We start from the raw sequence: 25,553 nt of genomic DNA, 5'->3' as shown, positions 1-25,553 counted from the left end.
TCCGGGCCGCCGACGCCAAGTCTCATCACGCGAGACTTGGTGTCATTGGCGGGCCGGAATTAAAGAGACGAAGGGGGCGTAACGCTGGCCTGGCCCTGCCCGCCCTGGCCCGGTCCGGCCCGGGGGTAAGTAAATGTGGCCCGTGAGCCAAAAAGTTTGCCCACCCCTGTACTATAAGCTTCCTATGTACTATATGCTGTAGCTAAAGGGCATTTGCCAAATGCTTGAGTTGGACTCCCTACTCCTATGCATGGAAGCAGAGTCTAAGATGCCCATACATCCTATATCCCCACCTACGAGTGAGCGATACTGAGGAACATATAGGCTAATTCAATCGTTTGGTCCTGCCCGATCGATATCTGCCCAATTTCAGGCCAGATGTCGGTCGGGTAGGCCCCTCGTTCCTGCCCCTACACGGGCCGATAAGCTGCCGAATCGGTCTAAGGGACTCATATTGGCAGCTACAATTGGCCCGTGTATGGGCACCTTAAGTCTCCCTGCCTCAGGGGTAACAATGGCTGGGTGGGGAGACACGGAACAGGGATGGGAGAATCCTGCAGTTAATACATCAGCAACATTCTCTTGTAAACCATGGGGAACGTAAGGTTTCTATATCCATTAACTTGTATGAAATAGAAAACAACTGAGGGTTTAGTATTATCTCATGTTTCTTCATTTTGCCATGTTAGTGTCTCTTTAAGTCAGGACTAAATAATGTACAGACCAAGCTGAGAAACTGCCAGATACACTGTGACTTCCAGTCTGTGCCGGGGAGATACAGTTCTAGCTCATAAATAGATGGCAGAAAATCCCTGAAATAAGGGCAAGCAATGTTCTTTAAAAATAGAATTTTTAGTGTATTCCTGTTGCTAAGCAACATTATGATACATAGCATTGCATGTAAATTGCTAGGGGAGGTCTGAACGATTGACATGTTGGTGTCTTTAAATAGTGCCCATCATTTAACATATTGGGAATATATATAATTTTAACTTGTTTTTTTAACATATATAGTGATTTCCTGTTTGTGTAATTTGTATAATTGCTCCAAAAATAAAAACAGTGTTGTTGGGGTGCTGTATATATCAACCCTACTCCCCGGGGGGGGGTTTCCTAGTGACGGGGGAGAAGAATATACATTTGATAAAAATGTTATATTTTAAACGTGTTTTTTTCAAAACCCATCAGTTAATAGAGCTTCTCCAGCAGAATCCTGCATTGTAATCTGTTTTCCCATGGGGCTAGCCATATTCTTCATTTCCCAGGGTGCCACAGCCATGTGACCTGTGCTCTGATAAACTTCAGTCACACTTTACTGCTGCGCTGCAGTTGGAGTGATCTCCCCCCCCCCTCCCAGCAGCCGATCAGCAGAACAATGGGAAGGGAGCAAGATAGCAGCTCCCAGTAGGTATCAGAATAGCACTCAATAGTAAGAAATCCAAGTCCGGCTTGGGACTCCTCCAGTTACATGGGAGTAGGAGAAACAATAGGTTAGCTGAAAGCAGTTCTAATGTGTAGCGCTGGCTGAAAGCTCAGACTCAGGCACAATGCACTGAGATGGCGCCTACACACCAATATTACAGCTACAAATATATTTGTTGGTTCAAGAATAAAATGTTAAATGGCAGAGGGAATTATTTGCTATGTAACAGTGTCATTTAGAAATAAAAAGTGCCCCATAAAAATCATGGCAGTATCCATTTAACACCGGAGCTAGTGCCCCCTCTCTAAAGTCCAACTGGCACAGTGAGATAAAAGGGGAGGAGCTAGTTTAATGTGCATACCACTAACGTGGTTTATTCAATTGTGCCTCCCCCTTCCCTAAATGGTTTTGCTTTAGGCAGGGCCCTCCTAGCCCTGGTTTTGGCCCTACAGCAAACTATCTAATAACTTTATAGGTACAGTGAGTAGGAACTGAAAAGCTGCAAGGTTCAAAAATCCTAGTTATTAATAGTTAAGTAGTCAATATCTTCAGGGCTGCTGGGATTCATCGATGGCATGCAGCGCTGGATTTGTGATGATGGCGCCCATAGGCCACCCCCATTCTCCGCCCTTCTTCCCCCGGAACGCGTGCCCTTGTAGCTTAAATACGGAGCATTGGGGACAGGACGCTCTGAAGTTTTCTGCCCGTCCTATCCCCAGTGCCCCGTATGTGACCAATATTTACCTGCTGCTGGGAGGCATGCTGCCCCTAAATTTAGGCCCCCCTAGGCCCGGGCCCCTCACAACAAAATTTTCTGAGCGCCCCTCCCACAGGGTCCCTCCCTCAATGGCCCCTCCAATCAGTACAAAGGACAAAGACATAAAAAGTATAAGAGCCCCCCTACCATAGTGCCCCCTAATGCTATGCTGCCCAGGGCCCCCCATACACAGTGCCCCCTGAAGACAGTGCCTCCAATTGCCCCCATACACAGTGCCCCCTAAAGACAGTTCCCCATACACACTGCCCCTATACACAGTGCCCCCCAAAGACAGTGCCTCCAATTGCCCCCATACACAGTGCCCCCTAAAGACAGTGCCCCATACACACTGCCCCTATACACAGTGCCCCCCAAAGACAGTGCCCCATACACACTGCCCCCCAAAGACAGTGCCTCCAATTGCCCCCATACACAGTGCCCCCCAAAGACAGTGCCCCTACACACTACCCCTATACACAGTGCCCCCCAAATTGCCCCCATACACACTACCCCCTGAAGACAGTCTTCTTTGGCTTCTTCGGTGGTGGCTCTGGCGACTTTGGGCTCCTCCACGAAATGCTTTCCGAACGACACCTCTTCACTTGTGTCTCCACGGGAAAGGAGGTTGCGCCCCGTGTGTAGTGATGTCACACGTACACATGGGGTGCGACCAATCGGATTGGATTACTGATGACAGGGCACGTAATAGATTAAAGGGGAGCCAAGCTAGTCAGGAAACTGTAGTGACTGTCCCCCCTGATGGTGGCCCTGATGGGTACTAATAATTCTAGGGGTATTTGCATGAATTAAAGAACAATCAGGCCTCCGGTATTTACATTTCTGGAAGGTTCCCCTGTATCACATGCTGTGCTGATTACTGAAACCAATATACTAGGGATTTACTATGCCGAGCACTTCTGTGGCTCAGTGTATAACCACGTGCACCAAAGAGCCTTTCTGCCATAATAGATAATATAAATATCCAATGGCAACAATTCAAAACCAGCCGCTTGCAGCCGAATGTGTTAGTTGGAGTGTGCCAATCCCCAAGGAGCGAGCGCTATCATCACTGAGGAATTACTGCCAGGCTTGATTATAAGTGATTTCTTGAAAAAAGGACTTGGCATATCCTAACGTTTAATTAGACTTCTGTTGCCGTATGTAGGAGCATATTGCTGGATGGAACTGCGCTGAGGATTTAGAATTTTCTAGCATTTAGTTAGAGAAATGGTACCTACTTTAATTCTTACTTCTGTTTCCTACTCACGCTTCTGCTTCTTTAATATCAAAAGCCAATGGAAAAGCCTTTGAAATTCACTGTGAAATTGGAATATACAGTATGGGTGCAATATACTGTTGATAAAGGAATATAAAAATGTCCTTGCAAATTTTAAAACACCCCTGTTTCTCCTATCACTCTTCTGCCATACAGCATTATTATCTATACAGGTGGGCAAATATAATGGCTGTAGTTGAGTCAACAACCAAGTGTCCTCCCTGATACATTCCTGATCTGTAATCATCCAGGGATCAGTGGAAAATCCCACTGATTATTACCCCATTTTGTGGCCTATGGCTGATGAATCTGTACGACCTCCCGTATCATTTCAGCTTTGGCATAAGGTTTGAATAATAATATCTAATAAGAATACGGGTATGAGATCTGTTATCCAGAATGCTTGGGACCTGGGATTTTCTGGATAAGGGATCTTTCCATAATACCTTAATTCTACAAAAAATCATTACAACATTACAAATATTAAATAAACCATATAGGATTGTTTTATCGCCAATATGAATTCATGCAGCTTAGTTGGAATCAGTACAAGGCACTGTTTTATTATTACAGAGAAAAGGGAATGATTTAACCATTAAATAAACCCAATAGGGCTGTTCTGCCCCCAATAAGGGGTAATTATATCTTAGTTGGGATCAATTACAGGTACTGTTTTATTATTACAGAGAAAAGGGAATCATTTAACCATTAAATAAACCCAATAGGGCTGTTCTGCCCCCAATAAGGGGTAATTATATCTTAGTTGGGATCAATTACAGGTACTGTTTTATTATTACAGAGAAAAGGGAATCATTTAACCATTAAATAAACCCAATAGGGCTGTTCTGCCCCCAATAAGGGGTAATTATATCTTAGTTGGGATCAAGTACAGGTACTGTTTTATTATTACAGAGAAAAGGGAATCATTTAACCATGAAATAAACCCAATAGGGCTGTTCTGCCCCCAATAAGGGGTAATTATATCTTAGTTGGGATCAAGTACAGGTACTGTTTTATTATTACAGAGAAAACGGAAATACATTTTACATAATTAGAATTATTTGTTTAAATTGGACTCTATGGGAAATGGCCTTCCTGTAGTTGGACGGTTTCTGGATAAGGGTCGCCATACCTGTATTTCACTTGGGCAGCCAGTAGGGGCAAAAATCCACTCATTTGGCAAATCAACCATCAAATAAATCTGCCTTATAAAGTACATTACAAATCCTTTACACTCTATGACATGAGGTGCAGGTTCCAGTAGCTGGAGGTGCGCGCTTGCTGTCCGTGAATACATTGGAGCCTCATTGGTAAGCGGCTCTCTGTAACAAAGTAATAGGGGAACGATTTAGAAGAGCCATTATCTGTAATGATTGGCCAATCAATAAAATGGAAGCAGCATCCAATCACTGGCAGTGGGGAGCTAAAGAGCAGTTTCTCTGATTTCCTCGCTGATTGAGGATAATATACTTATGAATACAACAGAGTATGTGAATGGGAGACAGAGCTGCTAAGTGCATATAGGGAATATTGGGAATTCCCTGCTGTTCTGTTCCTTCAAAATTCATCCTAGAGGCAGTGGAGGGATTCCCTATGAATGGCCTGAAGCTTTAGCCAGACGAACAACCTGAAGCTTTAGCCGGACGAACAACCTGAAGCTTTAGCCGGACGAACAACCTGAAGCTTTAGCCGGACGAACAACCTGAAGCTTTAGCCGGACGAACAACCTGAAGCTTTAGCCGGACGAACAACCTGAAGCTTTAGCCGGACAGGATCCTGTTGCTGATGGCGCCCGGTAGGGTGTAGAAGAAAAGAACCAGGAAGAGAGTAATGATGAGCAAAACCAGCCCGATAATGATGTACTTCTTGTAATTCCTCCAGATCAGGTGATACAGGCACTTAAACGGATTCACAAACCAGTTAAAGGAGGTATTCGGCCGGCTAGAAAACAAAAGGAAATGTATGTAAGATTACTTTGCTGCCTGAACTCTTTCTGTTCATCCCAATGGATTACGCCAGGACGAGAGTGGTGGGGAAATAATGGAGTCATTGCGGCGTACATTATGCACAAATGGATAGAACTAAAACAGAAACAGTCCTGTTATTTGAGTACTGTATTTTTATACCATTTTATCCTATGCTGTCAGTTACCCACGGCTGTCCTTACTAAATGGCACATCTCTAGGTTGTTGGGGACAGTGACCATAGCAACCTGAAAGCACCTCTCAAAGGACAAGTGGTTACCTGAGTGACCAGAAGTGGCTGCTGCAATGAAGTACAAAGGAAATAATAATAATAGTAATAAAGAGCAGCAGAAAGGTGTGCAATTCCCGGGCAGTTAAACAAGCAGAGTCATATAATGGCCCTCGCCTGCCCCATCAAATAACAACAGAGCTTAGAATGATAAAGTCCATTTTCTTCTGAAGCCGAGGCCATTAAGGAAATAGATTCCTGCTGTGTTTATATGTAACCAGGGGAAGGAGTGCGAGGAATGGCGGAGCTGACACCGCTGTAATGACTCCAATCTCATAACCTCCCCTGAGACTCGCTGGCTTTGTGTTTATGGTGATTTGCTGAACTGGATCAATCAGCGCGGCCACTCTAAGTGATACCAGAAGCAATTGTACTGGCCTTGGGGACACTAAATTCAGCGAGAGGCAAGTCATTTGCTGCCTAATTCCCTTAATAAAAATAAGAAGGGATGATGGGATCTGACACAGATCGGTGCCTGGTTTTGCACAGAAAATCCATGGTTATTGGAATGATTTTGGTGCCCCTTGTGAGGGTTTTACTGCCCAGAAACTGGGCCTTTAGTGTCTCGGTGAACCCCAATGTTACTGAGTATATTTTGCAGACACAAAATACTTTTGCTTCTACATAACTTTACTAAATGACTACACATTCCATCCTAGATCTGCCTATAGAATGCGTGCTACCTCGGGGGATAAACTTTCTCCCACAATAAAGTGCAGGTCGCTTGTAATATGTGGCAAATACCCTTGTCTGGAATGTAATTGTTGTTCTGCTGTTAGTCTATTCTAGTCCTAATCTGTCAGGGCTGCCATGACCTCCCCAGAATGGCACCTTTTGGGTGCAACTTTGTCATAACAGAAGTCTTTTTAAATGAGAGCCATGGTGTTGGCCAATTAAAACCACCAGATGCCGTGGCAAAACCAGGGGGTGACTTTGGGGCTTGCACTTTTGGGAAATTGAAGCAAGGGACAAGGCCTGTTAGGGATACAGTTTGCTACCCAGCATTCTCCTTGGCCTGTTACATGGCACCCAATATTTTCTTGATAGAACACCATTAGGAGTGAGTTCCTTTAGGATCGTAACTCCCCAAATGCACGCTGTGTCTATATTATGTGTCTATAATGACCTTAGCATGTAATTCGCTAGGTGCCAGTCAGTTGGGTGTGTAGGCACAACCGCCCTATGTGAAGTAGGCCCATTGTTTCTACATGAAGTGAACCCCAGAAGCAAGAGATGCGTAAGGGTTTGGGTCCCTGTACAGATGGGCAGAACCAGTGCATTGGTGCCAGGAGTATGTATACAGGTGTGTGTATAGTACCTTTGGGAATGGCATTTAGTGTGAGGTTTTGCACTTACCACATGTGCTTGAACGTCTAAATGAGCCCCAGAGACTTACTTTGGTTTTTCCAGTGGTTCAGGCTCTTTCCGTGCACGGCCAACGGGATTCTTTTCTGCTTCTTCAGTTGTCACCAAATGAAACTCTGCCTCCACTTTGCCCTGTATTTATATAAAATGGGAAAGGTTAACAGGGACTTAGAACTCCAGGAACTGTGCTGGGGGTGTCTGTTTTGGTACCAGAAGATCATCCAAAACCCTTTTCTTTGCCCCCTGTATTAATGAGCAAACTGCTTTTAACCATTCCAACTAACAGCCATCTGTGCAACAGACTGAGCTTCGGCAAGCAGAACATACAAGCAGATCATACAAGCAGATCATACAAGCAGATCATATAAGCAGAACGTACAAGCAGATCATACAAGCAGATCATACAAGCAGATTATACAAGCAGATCATACAAGCAGATCATACAAGCAGAACGTACAAGCAGATAATACAAGCAGAACATACAAGCAGATCATACAAGCAGAACGTACAAGCAGATAATACAAGCAGATCATACAAGCAGAACATACAAGCAGAACGTACAAGCAGAACGTACAAGCAGATCATACAAGCAGAACATACAAGCAGATCATACAAGCAGATCATACAAGCAGAACGTACAAGCAGATCATACAAGCAGATCATACAAGCAGATCATACAAGCAGATAATACAAGCGGAACATACAAGCAGATCATACAAGCAGAACGTACAAGCAGATAATACAAGCAGATCATACAAGCAGAACATACAAGCAGAACGTACAAGCAGATAATACAAGCAGATCATACAAGCAGAACATACAAGCAGATCATACAAGCAGAACGTACAAGCAGATCATACAAGCAGATCATACAAGCAGAACATACAAGCAGATCATACAAGCAGAACGTACAAGCAGATCATACAAGCAGAACATACAAGCAGATCATACAAGCAGAACATACAAGCAGATAATACAAGCAGATCATACACGCAGCTCTTGGCATGATTTGGCCACCCTGGTGGATCGTCAATATGGGCAGTGAGTCCCACTGGTTGTTTGTGGCACGGTTTATATTTCCCCATAGTGATGCACAGTAATACTATATAATGTTCATTTCAGTGTAACAGTTGGCATGTTATAAATGAATAATAATTATAGTGTAATTGTATCCTGTACAGAACATACCCAGTAGCAAAAAAGCAGAAACATTAAGCAGTGATTAATGCTCAAAATTGTGAAGTTGCACACAAATAGTAATGTATAGAAGTAATTGAATGGAAGGAAACCCTAAGTTCACCCAGTCTATGGGTGCATGGTACAGAAGTTCAATGAGAAAAAAATGTAGGCTTTCCCCCCCCCCCCCCAAAAAAAAGGTCAAAATATAGTCGAAATGTAAAAATTCATTTATTAGGACAAAGATTAAGCCCAACACGTTTCGTGCCTGTTGGGGACTTATTCATAGTCTATGAATTACTGAGCTTGTATAGTGGGAAACTGCGTACATTAAAAAGGGCAGCACCCCAAGCAAGCCAACACAGCCTATGACTTGCCAGGAAAAAAAAAAGATGCAATTGGCACCAACCTAAGGGCTTCCAGATATTGCTAGAGGCATTTGGCTGAGGGAAGATGCTCCTCACCAAGCTCTAGAGGTGCATTATATGCTCATTAGAGATTGTGTGTTCATGGCAGGAACCTGATTCAAAGGGAAGCACCGCCATCTATCATTTTTTGGATTTGACCCAGAGTCACAATAAGTACAAGCAGGCCTAAGGCAAAGATGTCATTAGTGGGCTCTGCTGCTCCAAGAAATTTGGGGTAGAACTATCCCTAAACAGTGGAGCTTCAGCATAATAAGTCAGTGAAGAAATGGTCTATTCTTACTCAAGTAGACATGAACCACAAGTGTGCCACTTCAACACCCATGGGAGCTGATAAATGTCCTAATGGGGTTGCCAAAGCAAAATGGAAAGAATGGAACCATGCTGTGGAGCCCAACCAGGTGGTCAAACCGGAGGATCTAACTGGTGGCCCCCCTGTTCTGATGGGCCCTGGGTAAATACCCTCTTTGCCCATTTATTAAAATGGCCCTGATTCAGCCAAATACTGATCTTTCATGAAAGATGTAGCTGAATATATAACTGAGTATGAGCCCTAATTTGTGTATGAATTACTGCTTGTGTGACGGAGGCTTCATAATTGGCTTGAATACTAATGCTGATATGGGGATTTAGTGTATCCCTAGAGGGTTTTCTGTATTTGTCCTCTTCTTTTCTTTACAATGATTGCAATGCACGGGTATTGCACTCATTGTAAAGAGAAGAAGCTCAATACTAATAAATACAGAACCAAATCAAGGCAAGAAGAACATGACAAGCCCATTCAATAGCGTAAGTCATTTGCATCTCTGAAGCACATCTGTACCAGGACACTGGGGCCCTCGTTGCTACGGAGCCAATGAGAGACTGGCTAATTATCAAATGATATTTCCTCGTTTCTGACAGTTTCTGACGTTTCTGTCTGCGCGGTGAAAGCTTTTCGGTTTCCATACAGATCAATGAGCGTAACAGCTGGTGCTTGTGACAAGCTTACATCCTAATGAACATACAGTGCGGTGAAAACAAGTTCATTGGCTTCCTCCCCTGAGATACTGGATATGGCACCCCATAAACTGGTAAAAGGGCCCATCGATTGGTCAATATAAAACTCCATATGCAGTGACTGTGCTGAGTAGAACCCCAAGAAAGGTTCTTGCTCTTTTCCTGCCTAAGCTGATATTGGCTTGCTAGCTTTCTGGCTGTACCTTGTAGTTAAATATGATGGAGGAGCTCAACAACCTATTATAATGAACATTTCTCGCTGAACAGAAAATAGATTGCCCCCTGACCTGTATTCCTTCTTACAGGAGACAATAACTACAAAGCTTTTCCTCGGAACCGCTCCACTTTTCCTGCGTGGCCTAGTTTGTAGCTGAAAAATAGTATTCATCCGTCTCACCTCCATCCTACAAGCTCCAATGCTAAAATCCTGATTTATAAATAGAATACAGTGGGTTCTTATTATCTGCTTATAGCTTCCCAGAATAGAGTATAAGTAGGTCCACAGTAGGACCTTAGGGCTCTAGATTAGATATAGAGACAGGAAGCCTGCTTTTGGCAGTACAGGTATGATAGGTACCTGCCTCTTATCAATAAGGGAGAATAGAAGAAAACCCAGAATCAGATAAAGAACTTACAGTGAGCTCTCCGGATTTCACAAAGGGCCACCAGCCTCGGATTCGCTTCTGCTGGAAGATGGAGATCTTGTTTTCATCCTTTGGGGTGGCGGCCATGCTCAGGTCACAGCCCTTGGCAGTTTTGGCTCCCCGATGGAACGCGTTTAGGTTCAGCTCCATAGAACCTTTGGTTCAGTGGGATAATTAGAGTGCATCTTTCATATTAGCAAATTATTAAGCGAAATTTCATTCTGCAGATTATTGTTCCTTTAAAAGAAGCTTCTATAAAATACTCATGGTGCAGGGCTGAACATCTATTATATATGCTAAGAATTGCACTGGCCTTAAGCAACCTTGCCCCATACACTTAATATAACCACCAACCTGCAACCTACCAACCAATCAACCTGCAGCTGAGAAATATATTCATGTTTGATAAGATGGGATTTATCCAATCCTATTCATCATCCCTTACTATGAGTAAAACCTTATATAATATACATGCTACATGGCTGATGAATAATTAATTTAATACAGTGGCCAACTCAGTTGGCAATTATAGATTGGAACTGTTTATTGATAAGCGACCAAACTTGAGTATTTAATAGTAAACAAGCCAGATCACCCCTATAATTGGGCAAACATAAAAATGTACCTTACAGAGTGATCTGAACCCCATGTGGGGCCCCTGGGGATACTGCAGAGGTGCTGTGAATTGCAGTAAGGGAATAGGTGCAGAAGTAGGTGTTGGGGAGTGGGACATGGGTACAAATTTTGCTCCCAGGCCCATAGGGGCTTAGTTAAATAAGTAGTATAATACTGGAGTTCACTGTTAATCAGAAAGGAAATTAATCTATAGTTCCTGATCCGGGATGACATGGAGGCAGCTGGCCTCCATAATCTTAAATATATTGCCTCATATTCGATAAATACAGGGGTTATTTACAGAGATGATGGTATTAAGAAGTTTATGTATACAACTGATTGGGTTGGATTTGCCTAGGCAGTAGCTACATTCTCCTGCTACTGAATCTTCAGGCCACATTCACACATTAAGAAGTCGATGGAGGCAATCGTCTCCAAAGTACTGCTGTTTATATAGAGAGGGACAGGATAAGAATGCAGAGAGGCCTTATTTTAGTGGTCGGAGCTTTCGCAGCAATGCCAGTTGGCAAGACAATAAGTAGAGAGTATTATCTGCTTTCACTGCATGCTCCACCTAGTGGCAGAAAGCAGAATCCATTAATAAAATAATTTTTTTAAAAAAGGAAATGCTTATCGATTAAAAAATAATCAGTGAGTTGGGAAGTATTTGTAATATTGTAGCACAGGATTATTAGGATTATTGCAGTTGCAATTACTCCCCCCACACACACACACCTTACTGGCTGCAATTAACATTCTGCTCTACAAGCATGGCTTTAATGTATAATATTAATGCATTGCTCAGTGGGTAGAACAGCAGTTTATGTTTCACTGGAGCTGAATGGAGAGAGCTTCGGCTCGTACCTAGGAAGTCATCAGAAGAAAGTCTGTCAAAATCCCAGACTTGGAGCAGCAGCACTGTGGGGATTTTCCTTTCCGTCTTCTCTAAAGAAAATATATTCTCTCTCTTACTGACCACCATTAGTTTTTCTGCAGGGAGGTAGCTGAACGGAAATACAAAACGCCAGTTGAAATTGCCTTCGCCGGTTAAGGAGTTGTAATGGACATCTGTCTCCTGGCTGTCGTCTTCGATTCCCTTCAGCCACCTGCAATAGACATAAACACTGCCACTGAAACGCGGCTCTATGTACTGGAACGAGTATATACTACGTATATACTATGTAGCTCATACAGAGAACCCCTTCCAACTTATAAAGCTGTGCTCAGTGCTAGATTGTGTTGGCCTTGGCTGTTGCCCTTATTTCTCCATAGCCCATTTGATGGCACTGCAGGGAGTATATCCTTTCATGGTATCTACACAACATAGTAGAAATCTTTCTTCAACAACTATGTTCTGTTGCATGATTGCAAGTTGAATTTTTTTCTGCTGCTTGAATATATGGATTTATAGTAAAACTAGTATGATATTCTACTGAGACAAAAGCTCCCTGGAGCACCCACAAACAGTTCCCGGCACGGATGGGGAGCCGGACTCGGTTGCCGGGGTCTGCCAGGGCCCACTCAGTTTTTGCCCGGTGTCCCTCCGGCTCAGTGTGACCCTGGTCTGCACCTCTTACTGGATACAAAACCAAGCGATAGATGCATAGATAAGGGGCAGGCCCTCATAATTACTGGGCTACAGAACTGAGGCACTGCTGTATTCATGGGATCCAGCTCCGCTTAATGGTTTTAGGCTGATCCCCCTGCCACTGCTTTATGCACCCTGGAGGTGCAAGCCCCACTAATATAGAGTCTCTGGCCTTCCTACCTAACCTAAACTCCCACCATGCAATTTAGATCAGCCACAGTTAAGACACCCAGGTCAGAGATTTATGTTACAGAGTCATCTAGAACAAAATCTTTTCGATAATCATTATAATTGATGTCCACCATTAGGGCCCCCCTCAGCAACACAACCCTACAAATCCTGGTGATTCCCACACCTTGTGTCTCAGCCCTTTCTTCTTGTAGATTGTAAGCTCTTTTGGGCAGGGCTCTCTTCACCTCCTGTATCGGTTACTGATTGCTTTATATGTTACTCTGTATGTCCAATGTATGTAACCCACTTATTGTACAGCGCTGCGGGGTATGTTGGCGCTTTACTTGTAGATTGTAAGCTCTTTTGGGCAGGGCTCTCTTCACCTCCTGTATCGGTTATTGATTGCTTTATATGTTACTCTGTATGCCCAATGTATGGAACCCACTTATTGTACAGCGCTGCGGGATATGTTGGCGCTTTACTTGTAGATTGTAAGCTCTTTTGGGCAGGGCCCTCTTCACCTCTTGTATCGGTTATTGATTGCTTTATATGTTACTCTGTATGCCCAATGTATGGAACCCACTTATTGTACAGCGCTGCGGGATATGTTGGCGCTTTATAAATAAATGTTAATAATAATAATAACCCACAGCCCATAAAGCACAATACAAAGATCCAGGAGGAAGTCCATAAAGCCAAGGAGGAAAACGCCCATAAAAAAAAGACTAAAGTGATAGATAATGTAAAGTGATTACCTTTTTGTAGCTGAACACAAAATGTCAACATACCCTTTAACATAGATATCACTAGATTTTTGCCCTGTGAATATATTCTCATCTTCTAATATCACATCTTCTGTGTTCCAGATTATGATTCTCAGTTCATATCTAAAGAGAAAACACAAAAGCTTAATAAAGAGGCCCATGTATAAATATATTTTAGATAATATATTTAGATAATATTACAGAAAAAAGTAGCTCAGTACACAAAGGATCTTAATATGTTTTTACACCAGACCATAGGGCTAAAGGTTTTACTGGAAATGTCTATAATGGAAACCATTTTCCCCTTCATTTCAGCTTTATGTTGCTTGTGTCTGTACTTACCGGAACACCTTTACCCTTATATAATGACTATATATTATATGCAGCCACTTGGGCTATTAAGGGAATATAAATATACTGTATCAGGCAGTATGGAAGTTTTGATCTAAAGGGGAAGTTATCTTGTAGTTGCCCCACAAATCTTTACCAGTGTCAGTGGGATTGGGCACCAATAATACAGGGTTTTATATTTATAGTTAGGGCATGCATCACACACTATAGATCCCCTATAAATAGAATTAATTCACCTTAATTATCATAGAGCTGTGGGAATGAAATTAAATGAAAAGAATATTATCATTAATAACAATAATTTCTATATTGATCAGTCTTGAAGGCTGAGGATGTTTGGTGATATTAGCTTTTCATTAGATCTGTATTAGATCTGTAAACTGAATATATTAAACCTGCTCCTGGAGTCGTTAAAACAGTGATCTTGATGCAGAGCCTTATTACACAATTATATTACCCTTTTGGCTTCCTTGGGGAAATATCAACAGGAGGGCCTGGAAGCGGCAGATCTGTAGGGAACATGTCCACCCACATCTGAATCCTCCCCTAAAAATGAATACAATCGTTATTTATACATTACATGGTATATTCCACATGAACACCCGGGGCTGCTGGGACTCTCTAGCAAAGCGCAGATCAGGGGCCTATTCAGTACAGTGTAATCTCGGCTCTCCATCATTATTTTCCATCTCATTCATTATCTTCATCTCCTTATCATTCTTTACATTCTGTCTTTCTTTCCTTCACCAAAATCTTTTTATTTTATTGTCTCCTCACTCCTAACCAGGACTGGCCTGGGATTCAAAATAGGCCCTGGCATTCCAAGCTAACAGAGGCCCAAACTGCCCCCCCAGCCCAATAAATAGTGACTATGGCATCTCACAGCAGCCCCTCTGGCATTTGCCCAAACTCACAGATTGCCAGTCCCGCCGGATCCTACCAGACCCTCAGGTCCCAGTTTTTTTTACTTATTTCTTCTCATTTATTTTTTTTCCTCTTCACCTTTCCTTTTATCTTTATTTTTTACTTCTCTTTACACTTTCACATTCCCTTCCCTACACTCACCCTCACCATACATTTACCTAATGCCCAGACCAGGCAGTTGGGATGCGGAATCCATCTCTGGGGGAAGAGGCATGGTAGCAGGGACTGCTACTCTGCTGTACTCTGTGTAAATCTAGCAACATAGGGTGGCATTTTGTTTCTCCTACTTTGTTTTTCTTCATTGGTACATTTTCAACCCTTTGGTACAAAGCTGATTACATAAGAAATTCATGTTTGCACTGGAAGGGGGCCCTGTACTTAAAATCAAGCGTTGGGTATAGGGAAACCCAAATGTGCAATGGTTCTCAAAGCCAAGTTGAAGTTCACTGTTAAAGGGTAAGTTTCTCATCCCATCACCTGCTCTATTCCAGGTTTGTCCTTGTGGTACAAGGGTCGGGTTTCAATGTGTTCTGGGACTAGATTGCACCCAATATCAGGAATGTCGGACCAAGAATGAAGAGCTTTCAGGGCAAGATGCTCATACGATTCCACTTGCTCATCTGTCAAAGAGACCACAAAATAAGAGATCCCATAGCAGTGCCAGGAACCAGACACAATGATCCAATAACCTTCGCTTCCTCTGATAAATGGGCACATCACTGCCTGGAAATTGCCAGCAAAATACACACTTTCCTTTTTAAAAGTTGATAAAAGTTGATATATTACATATAAAGCGCAGAATAATTCATCACAATGGACACCCGGAGGACACTCGCATACTGAGGGGATAACTTCATTATTTTCCTTTGATTTATGCTCTTCCTTATGTACAGTAAAATGTAACAGTGGCAACAAGATAATTCCTATTCTCTATTCATTCACTGGATCTTTACAGCATTTCCTATTAATTTCATGAGTTATATGAGTGATAGTGGGGGGCTCTGTGCATTCAGTTGCTCACTAACTCACTCACGTTTCAGGTGATTAATGGATCTCTCTCTCACTTTGGTTGTTGTGCCCCCCTCCCCCAGCCGGGGGCGCTGACCCAGAACTTCCCCACATCCCGTGAGTAAATGCGCAAAAGTCATTTATTAACTATTCCCAACACATTCAGCCGCCATCGCTAAGAAACCAACCAATAAAAGCTCTTCCAGAAATTAAATATTTCCAAAATTAACAATAAATAACTATTATATATACATAAAACAATGTTTCTATTTAGGCCCATGCAAAGCGTAAGCTAACTGGATAGTGATATACATTCAAAAAGAGTTACCGTCTTGGTTAAATATGGTTTGACCGGTAAATATTTTGCCTCCAATTTGTATCTGCCCAGGACGTAAGTAGGGCCCGTCCAGCTTGTTGTCTTTGCAAAGTTTAGCCAGAATCTCTGTTGGTTTGGTGGAGTCTCGCCAGGCATTGTATCCCTCTCTGTGTAACAAAAGGACAAGTTATATACAAAATACTCTGTACCTTGAATATTATGCATTAAAAGCCTTACATACGGACTGTGTGCCCTGATCTCATTGGTCTAATATGTGATTCCCACTATAAATCTATTCTTTCTAGATATTCACACACAGATGTCTTATACTCTGTCATTCCCTAGCAAACAATACTAATGCTAATTGTACAACCTTGCTTGTGCATTTGCACCTTTGTGTTAGGGTAGTGGTATATGGGAATATTTTGGGGCATCACTACTTTTTCACAACTTGTATTCTTTGTGCCGAAATACGATTTTCATTATGCAACAAAACCCCGACAAATCCGAAAGCAAAAATACTCTCTCTCTAAAAACCTCTTGAGATCATGTAGAAGTCAATGACAACTGGAAGATCTTTCTTCGTGGTTTTAGAGGTTTTTTACACTTGCATTTGTTGAAAACATGTCTTCTGTTCTAGATATTCTTGGAACTTCTAATACATTATTAAAACTACATAATTGTTTTCCTACATATTTAACCTAAGTGCCAGATGAAGGGGCCCCATGAAAAAGGTTGGACCCCAAAGGTGAATTGAAGATTTCTGACAACCACTGGGTTATATGAACCAACTGTTGTATTAACTGTTGAATTGGGAGCCTCTCTGTGTTTCTCACCAAGTTACATTGCATTATGCCTCAATATAATTATATAAATTATCCAACACCGGTCCAGAAGTCCAAAAAAGTCCAAAAACTAAAGCAAGTAAACTGGACTTGAGATACAGGTGATTCTTTTCAATTAAGGACCTAAGATCCTAGGGACCAGGAGGCTCTGTAAAAATATCTAATGGTTTTATGCAGAATGAAGCGGAAGTGGAGCTTAGAACTCTTTAGAGAATGAAGGCAGTGCTGGCATGTTCTTACCATATCTGTGTGTCTTTAAAGACTTTGGGGAGATTTCTAGTTAAGTTTGGAAATGACCCCTTTGGCTTCAGAATCAATGGAACACAAGAAACAAAAGAAAATCTCTAAGACACATTTATCCTCATTAGAAACCCCACCGCCTTCACTTAAGAAGGAAACCCTACATTTCATATTGACTCTGCAAGCCACAGGTGGCGCGGTGTCGGCTGAAGAATCGATTCTCCAGATCTATTTTTGTTTCGCCAATGAGGTCGTCCGTCCCAATCATATCATGGTCGTATATCACAATGGACAATATGGAGTCCTTCGGGAATGTTGCTTGCATTTCAAATGATCTAAATAAACAAAAGGGAAGCTGTCCCATTAGACAATAAATTGCAGTTATAAAACTCTACAATAACATGTGATCTTACAAGTATGACAGTCAGGCAAGGCTTTACGATCCCTTCACTTACTAGGCCATCAAGTCACCACCCATTTCCTGTTCCTGAGTTGCTCCCTTTTGGATGCTCAGAGAGTGGGGCTTTTGGTCCCACAAGACAGATCTGACGGGGATATTCACATAACAAGTTTGTTACTATTCCAACTATTCCTGTTTCAAGAAACCATCCATATTTTAGAGCTTTTCAGACTAAGGAACTACCATGCTTGGTCCTGTCATCCTCTGGGGTACAATGGAGGGTCTTAAATCCAGTTGTGTTTTTTTAAAAAAATGCACACAATCTGTAATTTTTTGGGTAAACCCTGGGGTAGCAGCCCTGGTGGGCCTCATACACCCCAGTCCAACCCTGCAAGCGTGGGACATTCCTGAGCTAGATACATGTGAGATACAACTTGAGTAGGGGAACAAGGCAAATGAAACCGCGTCTTACCTCCCAAACACCGGGTTTAGCTGCTTAGGGATGTAATTATCTCGATCTTTGATCTCAGTCTTCCCAAGTCTTAACACAATGTAGGGGTCAGACTTCCCATCCGGATCGGCCGGGCTAAGGTTAAAGCCCTAATGTCACAGAAACACAAAAACCCAGGTAATTAGTTATCTAGAGAATTCAGAGGTGAGAGGAAAAGCCCAGTGCGTGTAAATGGCCAATTATCCGGAATGGATGTGCGGTGTCAATGTATTAACCTCAACTCTTCCAGGCAAAGTGCTGTCATCTTACATCCCCATTGTCTGTTAATTAGGCCACTGCCAAGCTGTATTACGTATTAAGCTGTCAGACAATCATCTGTTTTATTTGTTAATGTTTCACATTTAGGAATCACTGTTTCATTATTTTATGTAATTATATAATAGTGTGTTTTCATATTGACGGTGAGTTGGAAGAACGTAGCAGCAGCAGCTATAAAGTCCTTTAGGGCTAAGGAAATGCTGAAAGGAAGACCGACTTTTACATAGAAACACAGTATATGTTAGGCGCCAGTAAAGATTTGCCATTGGTTTTAATCTTTTTTGGACCATGGCTTTGTACCTCCGGCTGCAGCTGATATCTGTCCTTGCTGTCATGCAGATCAATAGGAGTCAGCTCCATAGAGCCAGTGACGTTAGCAGCCTCGGAGATAGTCATTAGCAATTGGCAGCACGGATATCATATCCCTCATTGCTGAAAATAAGCCATAAACAGCCCCTCTAGCCTTGTGCTCATATTTCGAAGTAGACTAAGCTTATAGTTCAGCTGCTCTTATATACATTGTGTGCTTTTAGAACTACAGGTATGGAACCTGTTATGTAGAATGCTCGGGACCTGGGGTTTTCCGGATAAGGGATCTTTCCGTAATTTGTATCTCCATAACTTAAGTCTGCCAAAAATCATTTAAATATTGAATAAACCCAATAGGATTGTTCTGCCCCCAATAAGGGGTAATTTTATCTTAGTTGGGATCAAGTACAGGTACTGTTTTATTATTACAGAGAAAAGGGAATCATTTAACCATGAAATAAACCCAATAGGGCTGTTCTGCCCCCAATAAGGGGTAATTATATCTTAGTTGGGATCAAGTACAGGTACTGTTTTATTATTACAGAGAAAAGGGAATCATTTAACCATTAAATAAACCCAATAGGACTGTTCTGCCCCAATAAGGGGTAATTATATCTTAGTTGGGATCAAGTACAGGTACTGTTTTATTATTACAGAGAAAAGGGAATCATTTAACCATTAAATAAACCCAATAAGACTGTTCTGCCCCCAATAAGGGGTAATTATATCTTAGTTGGGATCAAGTACAGGTACTGTTTTATTATTACAGAGAAAAGGGAATCATTTAACCATTAAATAAACCCAATAGGATTGTTCTGCCCCCAATAAGGGGTAATTATATCTTAGTTGGGATCAAGTACAGGTACTGTTTTATTATTACAGAGAAAAGGGAATCATTTAACCATTAAATAAACCCAAAAGGACTGTTCTGCCCCAATAAGGGGTAATTATATCTTAGTTGGGATCAAGTACAGGTACTGTTTTATTATTACAGAGAAAAGGGAATCATTTTAAAAAATTAGAATTATTAGCTTATAATAGAGTCTATGGATAACGGGTTTCCGGATAAAGGATCCCATAGCTGTACTATATTTATGGACAGAAGGCACATTTCAGTTACAGCACCCACACCTTCTGGGCCAGAAATGGAGCATGATTATTATGTTCTCTGATGGACTCAGCAAAACAGCTCAAAACGTTGCCCATTGCCCAGGTACAGGTCTAATTGCCCTTTGGCTTGGGAGGGAGTTACATTGCCTTTCTGAGCCAAACTGGCTTAGATTCCAATTTTTATGTTAAATATCTCTAGACCAGCTCACTGCTGAAAATAAGCTATAAACAGCCCTTAGTCATTAGTTAGGGCAAATGGTAACATTGACAGCCACTTGTCTTTCGTTTTCTACCTCAGCTACTATACATGCAATTATTTATATATGCAATTAAATAAAGTCACTGAAGCAGCACATCTGACACAGCTTCCAGCTGATGAACACAGACCAATATATCTGACTGGATACCGTAGGCTGTGCCCATGCTTAAAGAAAGGCCTATAATGTGCTGCCCACAATTCTCTTGTCCCAGTGGTGAGGCCACAGAGGGATTTACACAAACCAAGACAAGTAAGTTCTGACTTCTAGGGACAGCTCTGCTCTAAACCCAGTGTCAGACTGGTCTGGGTCAACCGGGGCTGCCCCCTCAGGGCCCCCAAACCCCAGCTGCAAGCTCCTGTGCACTGCACCCCCCCCCCATGCACCAGCATGCTTTGTACCTGTTGCTTTATTCTACTTCACGGATGGGGGGTAGCAGCACCCACAGGTACCGGCAGGGAGTGGGCCTGGATCAGAAGGTCCCCGAGGGCCGGGGACCACCAGGTTTTTTCCCAGTCTGACCCAGTCTAAACCCTGCCATTCTCAAAATAATTTTTCTTAAACAGCAATACTCAACATACACTCAGTGCTGCTAAGATAATAGGGGTGTTCCTTTCTGCATTTGTGCTATAGAATATCATTTTCTTAAAAGGTATCTTAAAAGGCATTTACCTAGGAAAGGGAAATGTCACTTGTAAATAACAACACTATCTTGTCACAAAGAGTTTATATAAATGACACCATGTTTGTTGTATTCATTTTTTGTTCTGCTGTTCAGCACTATATAATTAAGTGGTGCTATATAAATAAAAATATACATACATACTGTACATACATACAAATCGAAGCATTGGATAATAAGTTTGGTTGCTTCACACTTACTGCCACAATATAGACCCGTATCAGGACTTTCACAGTATGGTTGGGTGGAATTCCCTGCAGAATCCTTAGCTGCCCGCCATCCTTCAAGTTGGTGTCATCTACATTTTTGTATATGGAGAACGATCCCTGAGAAATCCCATAGAATACAAGTATTATTTGATAGATATTCCAGAATCACATTGTACCTTATCTGTAAAACCTATTTATTGGCTAAACAGCTCAGATGACACCATAACACCCAGGACAAGGGCAGAGGATATTCAGTTGTTATTAGTTTGAGTTAACAGAAATGTAAACACTTGAAACAAATCAATGTAACATTGTTCTAAGCACTATTGCAACTTACATTAATTATTACTTTTTATTTTGCAAGATATTAGCAGTTTTACATGACTAATACAATTAATTTCAAAACAACAGTGCCCCATGCTGACTGGCTATAGGATGAAACAATTACATTTGTGAGAAAAGGAATGTCTTGTTCAGCTTAAAAAGAGTGAGGATTAAGTCTGTGGGACCAATGCTTTAAAAATCGAATGGCATGGGAAGAGCCAGGGCTGGGACCAATGCCCAGGTCAGGAGACACTTATCCCAAGAAATGCCACCCTGCAGGGAGGTGCCAGCCAATGAAATATATGACTGAAGGTAAATAGCTAGGACCACCCTATAGGGGTTTTCCCTAACCTGGTATGGTAGCTTGTCAGTTCTATGACCATAAAATATATGCACTGATACTAAACAACTAGTGAAACCAGGGAATGTGCACTGATCAATCCCTTACCTTTTGTGTGCTTGTAGCTAATTTGGGCAGGTCGGTCGCATTTCCATTGTACTTGTGTATATTACTGAAGGCTGCCATACACTGGCCGATTCTAGCTGCCGATATCAGTCCCTTAGACTGATTCGGCAGCTAATCGGCCTGTGTATGGACACTACCGACGGGGCTGCCCGACCAATATCTGGCCTGAAATCAGGCAGATATCGATTGGGCAGGTTAAAAAATTAAGTCGGATCGGGGACCGCATCGGCTCGTTGATGCGGTCCCCGAGCCGACTTTGCCTATACCCGTCGTTATAAGTCGATCGTTTGGCCCCAGGTCCAAACTTCTGAATTAGCCTAGATTCGCCCAATGTTGCCCACCCATAGGTGGGGGATATCGGGAGAAGATCTGCTCGCTTGGTGACATCGCCAGGTGAGCGGGGGGCTATTTAAACACTTACAGAGTGACAGGTGCCCTTTAATAAGGACATTTCAAGTTTTTTTTGTGAGCTATCTCTTCAGTTCCTTCCCTACCAAGACTACTCATGGATATAATTAATGGTAAGTATTGATATTCAGCTCACCACACTATGCACAAATGGAATGGCCCAAAGGATCAGATTTTCTCTGAAAAAATGCTGATCACTGCAGTTTATAGAAACAATACATTTGTTGTCATTTGATACACAGAGATAAATCAATAATACTGTTTTCTTTTTTTGCTTGTTAAGTGAGCAGTAGGGGGGCTGCCTTGCACCCCTTAGTGTTCTACCCCTTGCTCCCCAGGGAAACTAAATGACCCCTTGGGTTTCTGGATAGAGGAATATTGCTTTATTTCAAATGATTGAACCTTCCAGGTCCCGTGCCACCCTTGGCACCGGATCTAGCTTCCCCCCCACAGTTTGCAGGATGTCACTTCAACTATTTGTGACATCACTTCCTCTTCGTGTGATGTCACTTCTGCAATGTGTGATGTCACTTCCTCTATGTTTGGCAAGATCAGTGCTATTTCTGCCACAATGCACCAGGAGACTCCTCAACCCCCAGCTCTGCTGACAGATAGTGATGAGCAAATCTTTTCGGCAGGCACGGATTCGTAGAGAAATTCTGCTTTACACCATCGCCTAATTGTTTAGCAACATTTTGGTTGTGTCAAAAATAGTTGTGGTTGCTGCAAAAAAAGTCCATACACTACAGCATCTCAGTGACCCTTGCAATACATGGAGCACCCCAGAGTTTCCTGCAGAATTCTGCAGAAAGAGAGGAAGACCTTAGGCTTCTCAGTGGGGTAGGGGAGCTGCAGTAGCCCCCATGTCTGGGCACCCCTTGCTACGTAGTGCATTCTCATTTTCCTATTTATTCCTGGGGGTGCAGAATCCTTAGCAACAGTAATAACATTACATCTTTATGTTTATATCAAAAACAATGATCTTTCATGGTTACCTTGAATTTGCCAATGATCCTATCATCGTGGACACTGTGCTCGTCATCTGTAGATTTCCCTCGCAGAAGTTCAAAGGTTCTGACCCAGTCTTCAAAATTCTTAAACTCATTTTCCAGTTCATTGCTATAGATCTGAAATGTTATATTGGTAACAGGCTGGAGTTGCCCTTTAAAACAAGTAGATATATCTATATACAGGTATAGGACCCATTATCCAGAATGCTTGGGACCAAGGGTATTCCGGATAAGGGGTCTTTCCGTAATTTGGATCTCAATACCTTATGTCTACTAAAAAATCTATAAAACGTTAATTAAACTCAATAGGGTTGTTTTGCATCCAATAAGGATTATTTATATCTTAGTTGGAATCAATTACAAGGTTCTGTTTTATTTCTACATAGAAAAAGGAAATCAGTTTTAAAATTCTGAATTATTTGATTAAAATGGAGTCTATGGGAGACGGGCATTCCGTAATTCGGAGCTTTCTGGATAACAGGTTTCCGGATAAGGGGTCCGATACCTGTATTTACCAAGCATTATATATATATATTTGAATGCCCCTTTATATTTACATTTTCTTGGCACCCAATACAGATATCATTGCACTAAACAGAGAACTCGGCACATTAAAGCGCCATTACTGTACCTGCAGGGTAGCAAGCTTGGGACCTTCTTCTTTGGGTTTCTTTTTGACCAATTCCATTCCTTTTTTCCCATCTTTCTTCTTTTTTTCTGGTTCTTCAATTGTTAAACTGACTTGCCCCGGGGTCCTGCCAGCTAGCAGTATAAACAACATTAAGGTGGGCATTTAATAAGATTCGTATTTTACTTTTTTCACAATTTATAATTTTTTACTCAAAAATACCATGTTTTTGTAGGAAAAAAAACACGATTTTTTTCACCATTTATTATGCATAAAAACTGTGACAAATCTGAAAGTAATAATATACCATATTAAAGCTGCTGAAGTGATGTAGGCAGGGTCGGACTCAGGGGTGAAGGGCCCATCGGGGCTCCTGCCCCAGGGGCCCTGCAGGTGTCCCCTAACACCCCCCCCCCGCAGGGGCCCCCCTAACCCCCCTCACAGGGCCCCCCCACCTGAGCGTGTCAGGGGAGGAGCGGTTGGGCAGGGGGAGCGCTGCAAGAGATGGGTCTGGGCCACCAGGGCCCACTAGAGCTGGGGCCCACCGGGATTTTTCCCAGTGTCCCTTATTTTACATTTTTCCACATTTTGTCTCATTTGTGCTTTTTTTTAAAAGGCTGTTTTCATAAATCACTTGGCATTCGTGATTTTAGAGAAAATACGTTTTTTTTTCATGGTTTCAAGAACCTCTAAACCCACGAAAAGTATATTTTAATGTGTATTATTCCCTGTATTGTCAGTAATGGTTTATAGCCGATATCTTGCCTTTATATATAATAATAATGTATGGGACATGACATGAAGATGCTCTGTCTATATGGGAGCTGCTATATCATCAGTTCTACACCAAGTAGTCGTGGGATTCTAGGGGAAATTCACACGGAGGGGAAGTGATCAGATTGTAAATAATAGAAAATATTCATTTTACATTCATTCTATTTTTTTTTACCAATGTTCAGTAAAACATTTCAGCTTAAGGAAGAAGGAAAGGTAAGTACCCCCAAGTGATTGTAATTGCATACCTGAAACCTCCGGCCGGTACTCCTGTTAGGAGAAAACCATCAGCCAGGGGTACCTTACATTTTGGCGCACCCCCCCCCCCCCCCCCCCGATTGTACCTTTCCACAGAGACCTCACTCTATATACAGTGCAACTATATTGTACTGTATGTAGAGTACAACTCCATTAAACTCCATTAAAAAGAGATTATTGACATATGCCTTTTGGGTGCATGCATTGTCACAGCTGGCAGAAAATGAAGTTAGTGAGCAGGGAAGAGTCACCGGATCTCTGGTCAGTTCCAGCAAAGCAGCATCGCAGGAGTTTCCTCTGCTCACTAACTTCATTTCATTTCATTCTTTAGTGGAGGAATAAAGCGCCAGGTTACCAGGCCACTGAGACACTTACACGAATCCGTCGTCTCCGCGGCGGCGGCGGCAGCCTTGGCCTTCAGGAGACAAAAATAGATGAGTATTTATGGCTGACATTTAATAGACCAGAATTCAAATGAAAAGCGCTGGAAACATGGGGTGGCTGAGCGTAACATTGCTGCTATTTAAAAGCCAGTAACTGAAAATCTGAGAATTTTTCATTTGCCAATATTTTTGCTGTTAGATAGAAACCTCTTTTCCTGCACTGAATATAATTATATTATTTCTTATACTGTATTTATTAGACCAGTAGTTTTTTTATTTATTTATTAGACTATCCCCCATATGTAATAGAAGGCACTACGTTGCCCAGGAGCAGTAACCCATAGCAACCAATAAGATGTTTGCTTTTAAACAGGTAACCAGTAAATGCTGCCTGCTGATTGGTTGCTATGGGTTACTGCTCCTGGG

The 25,553-nt window shown here is 42.1% G+C and overlaps 1 protein-coding gene across 1 annotated transcript in view; it reads right to left on the bottom strand.

Moving 5' to 3' along the window:
- Positions 1 to 4,451: 4,451 nt before the first annotated feature.
- The window catches only part of fer1l6 (fer-1-like family member 6), a 61,115-nt gene continuing 40,013 nt past the window's right edge, over positions 4,452 to 25,553 (bottom strand). Inside the window, exons 28-41 of the mRNA XM_031904479.1 lie at positions 25,120 to 25,159; positions 23,716 to 23,846; positions 23,070 to 23,201; positions 20,868 to 20,993; positions 18,013 to 18,140; positions 17,305 to 17,475; positions 16,068 to 16,222; positions 15,209 to 15,351; positions 14,265 to 14,353; positions 13,481 to 13,579; positions 11,798 to 12,039; positions 10,310 to 10,473; positions 7,106 to 7,206; positions 4,452 to 5,397 (exon numbers count right to left, since the gene is read on the bottom strand). Of these exons, the coding sequence (XP_031760339.1) occupies positions 5,217 to 5,397; positions 7,106 to 7,206; positions 10,310 to 10,473; positions 11,798 to 12,039; positions 13,481 to 13,579; positions 14,265 to 14,353; positions 15,209 to 15,351; positions 16,068 to 16,222; positions 17,305 to 17,475; positions 18,013 to 18,140; positions 20,868 to 20,993; positions 23,070 to 23,201; positions 23,716 to 23,846; positions 25,120 to 25,159 (1,902 nt within the window). The 3' untranslated portion in view covers positions 4,452 to 5,216. The remainder of the gene's footprint in view (positions 5,398 to 7,105; positions 7,207 to 10,309; positions 10,474 to 11,797; positions 12,040 to 13,480; positions 13,580 to 14,264; positions 14,354 to 15,208; positions 15,352 to 16,067; positions 16,223 to 17,304; positions 17,476 to 18,012; positions 18,141 to 20,867; positions 20,994 to 23,069; positions 23,202 to 23,715; positions 23,847 to 25,119; positions 25,160 to 25,553) is intronic.

The sequence above is a fragment of the Xenopus tropicalis genome, chromosome 6 (assembly GCF_000004195.4).
Source record: "Xenopus tropicalis strain Nigerian chromosome 6, UCB_Xtro_10.0, whole genome shotgun sequence".
NCBI lineage: Eukaryota > Metazoa > Chordata > Amphibia > Anura > Pipidae > Xenopus > Xenopus tropicalis.
This window is presented reverse-complemented; position numbering and strand designations above follow the sequence as displayed.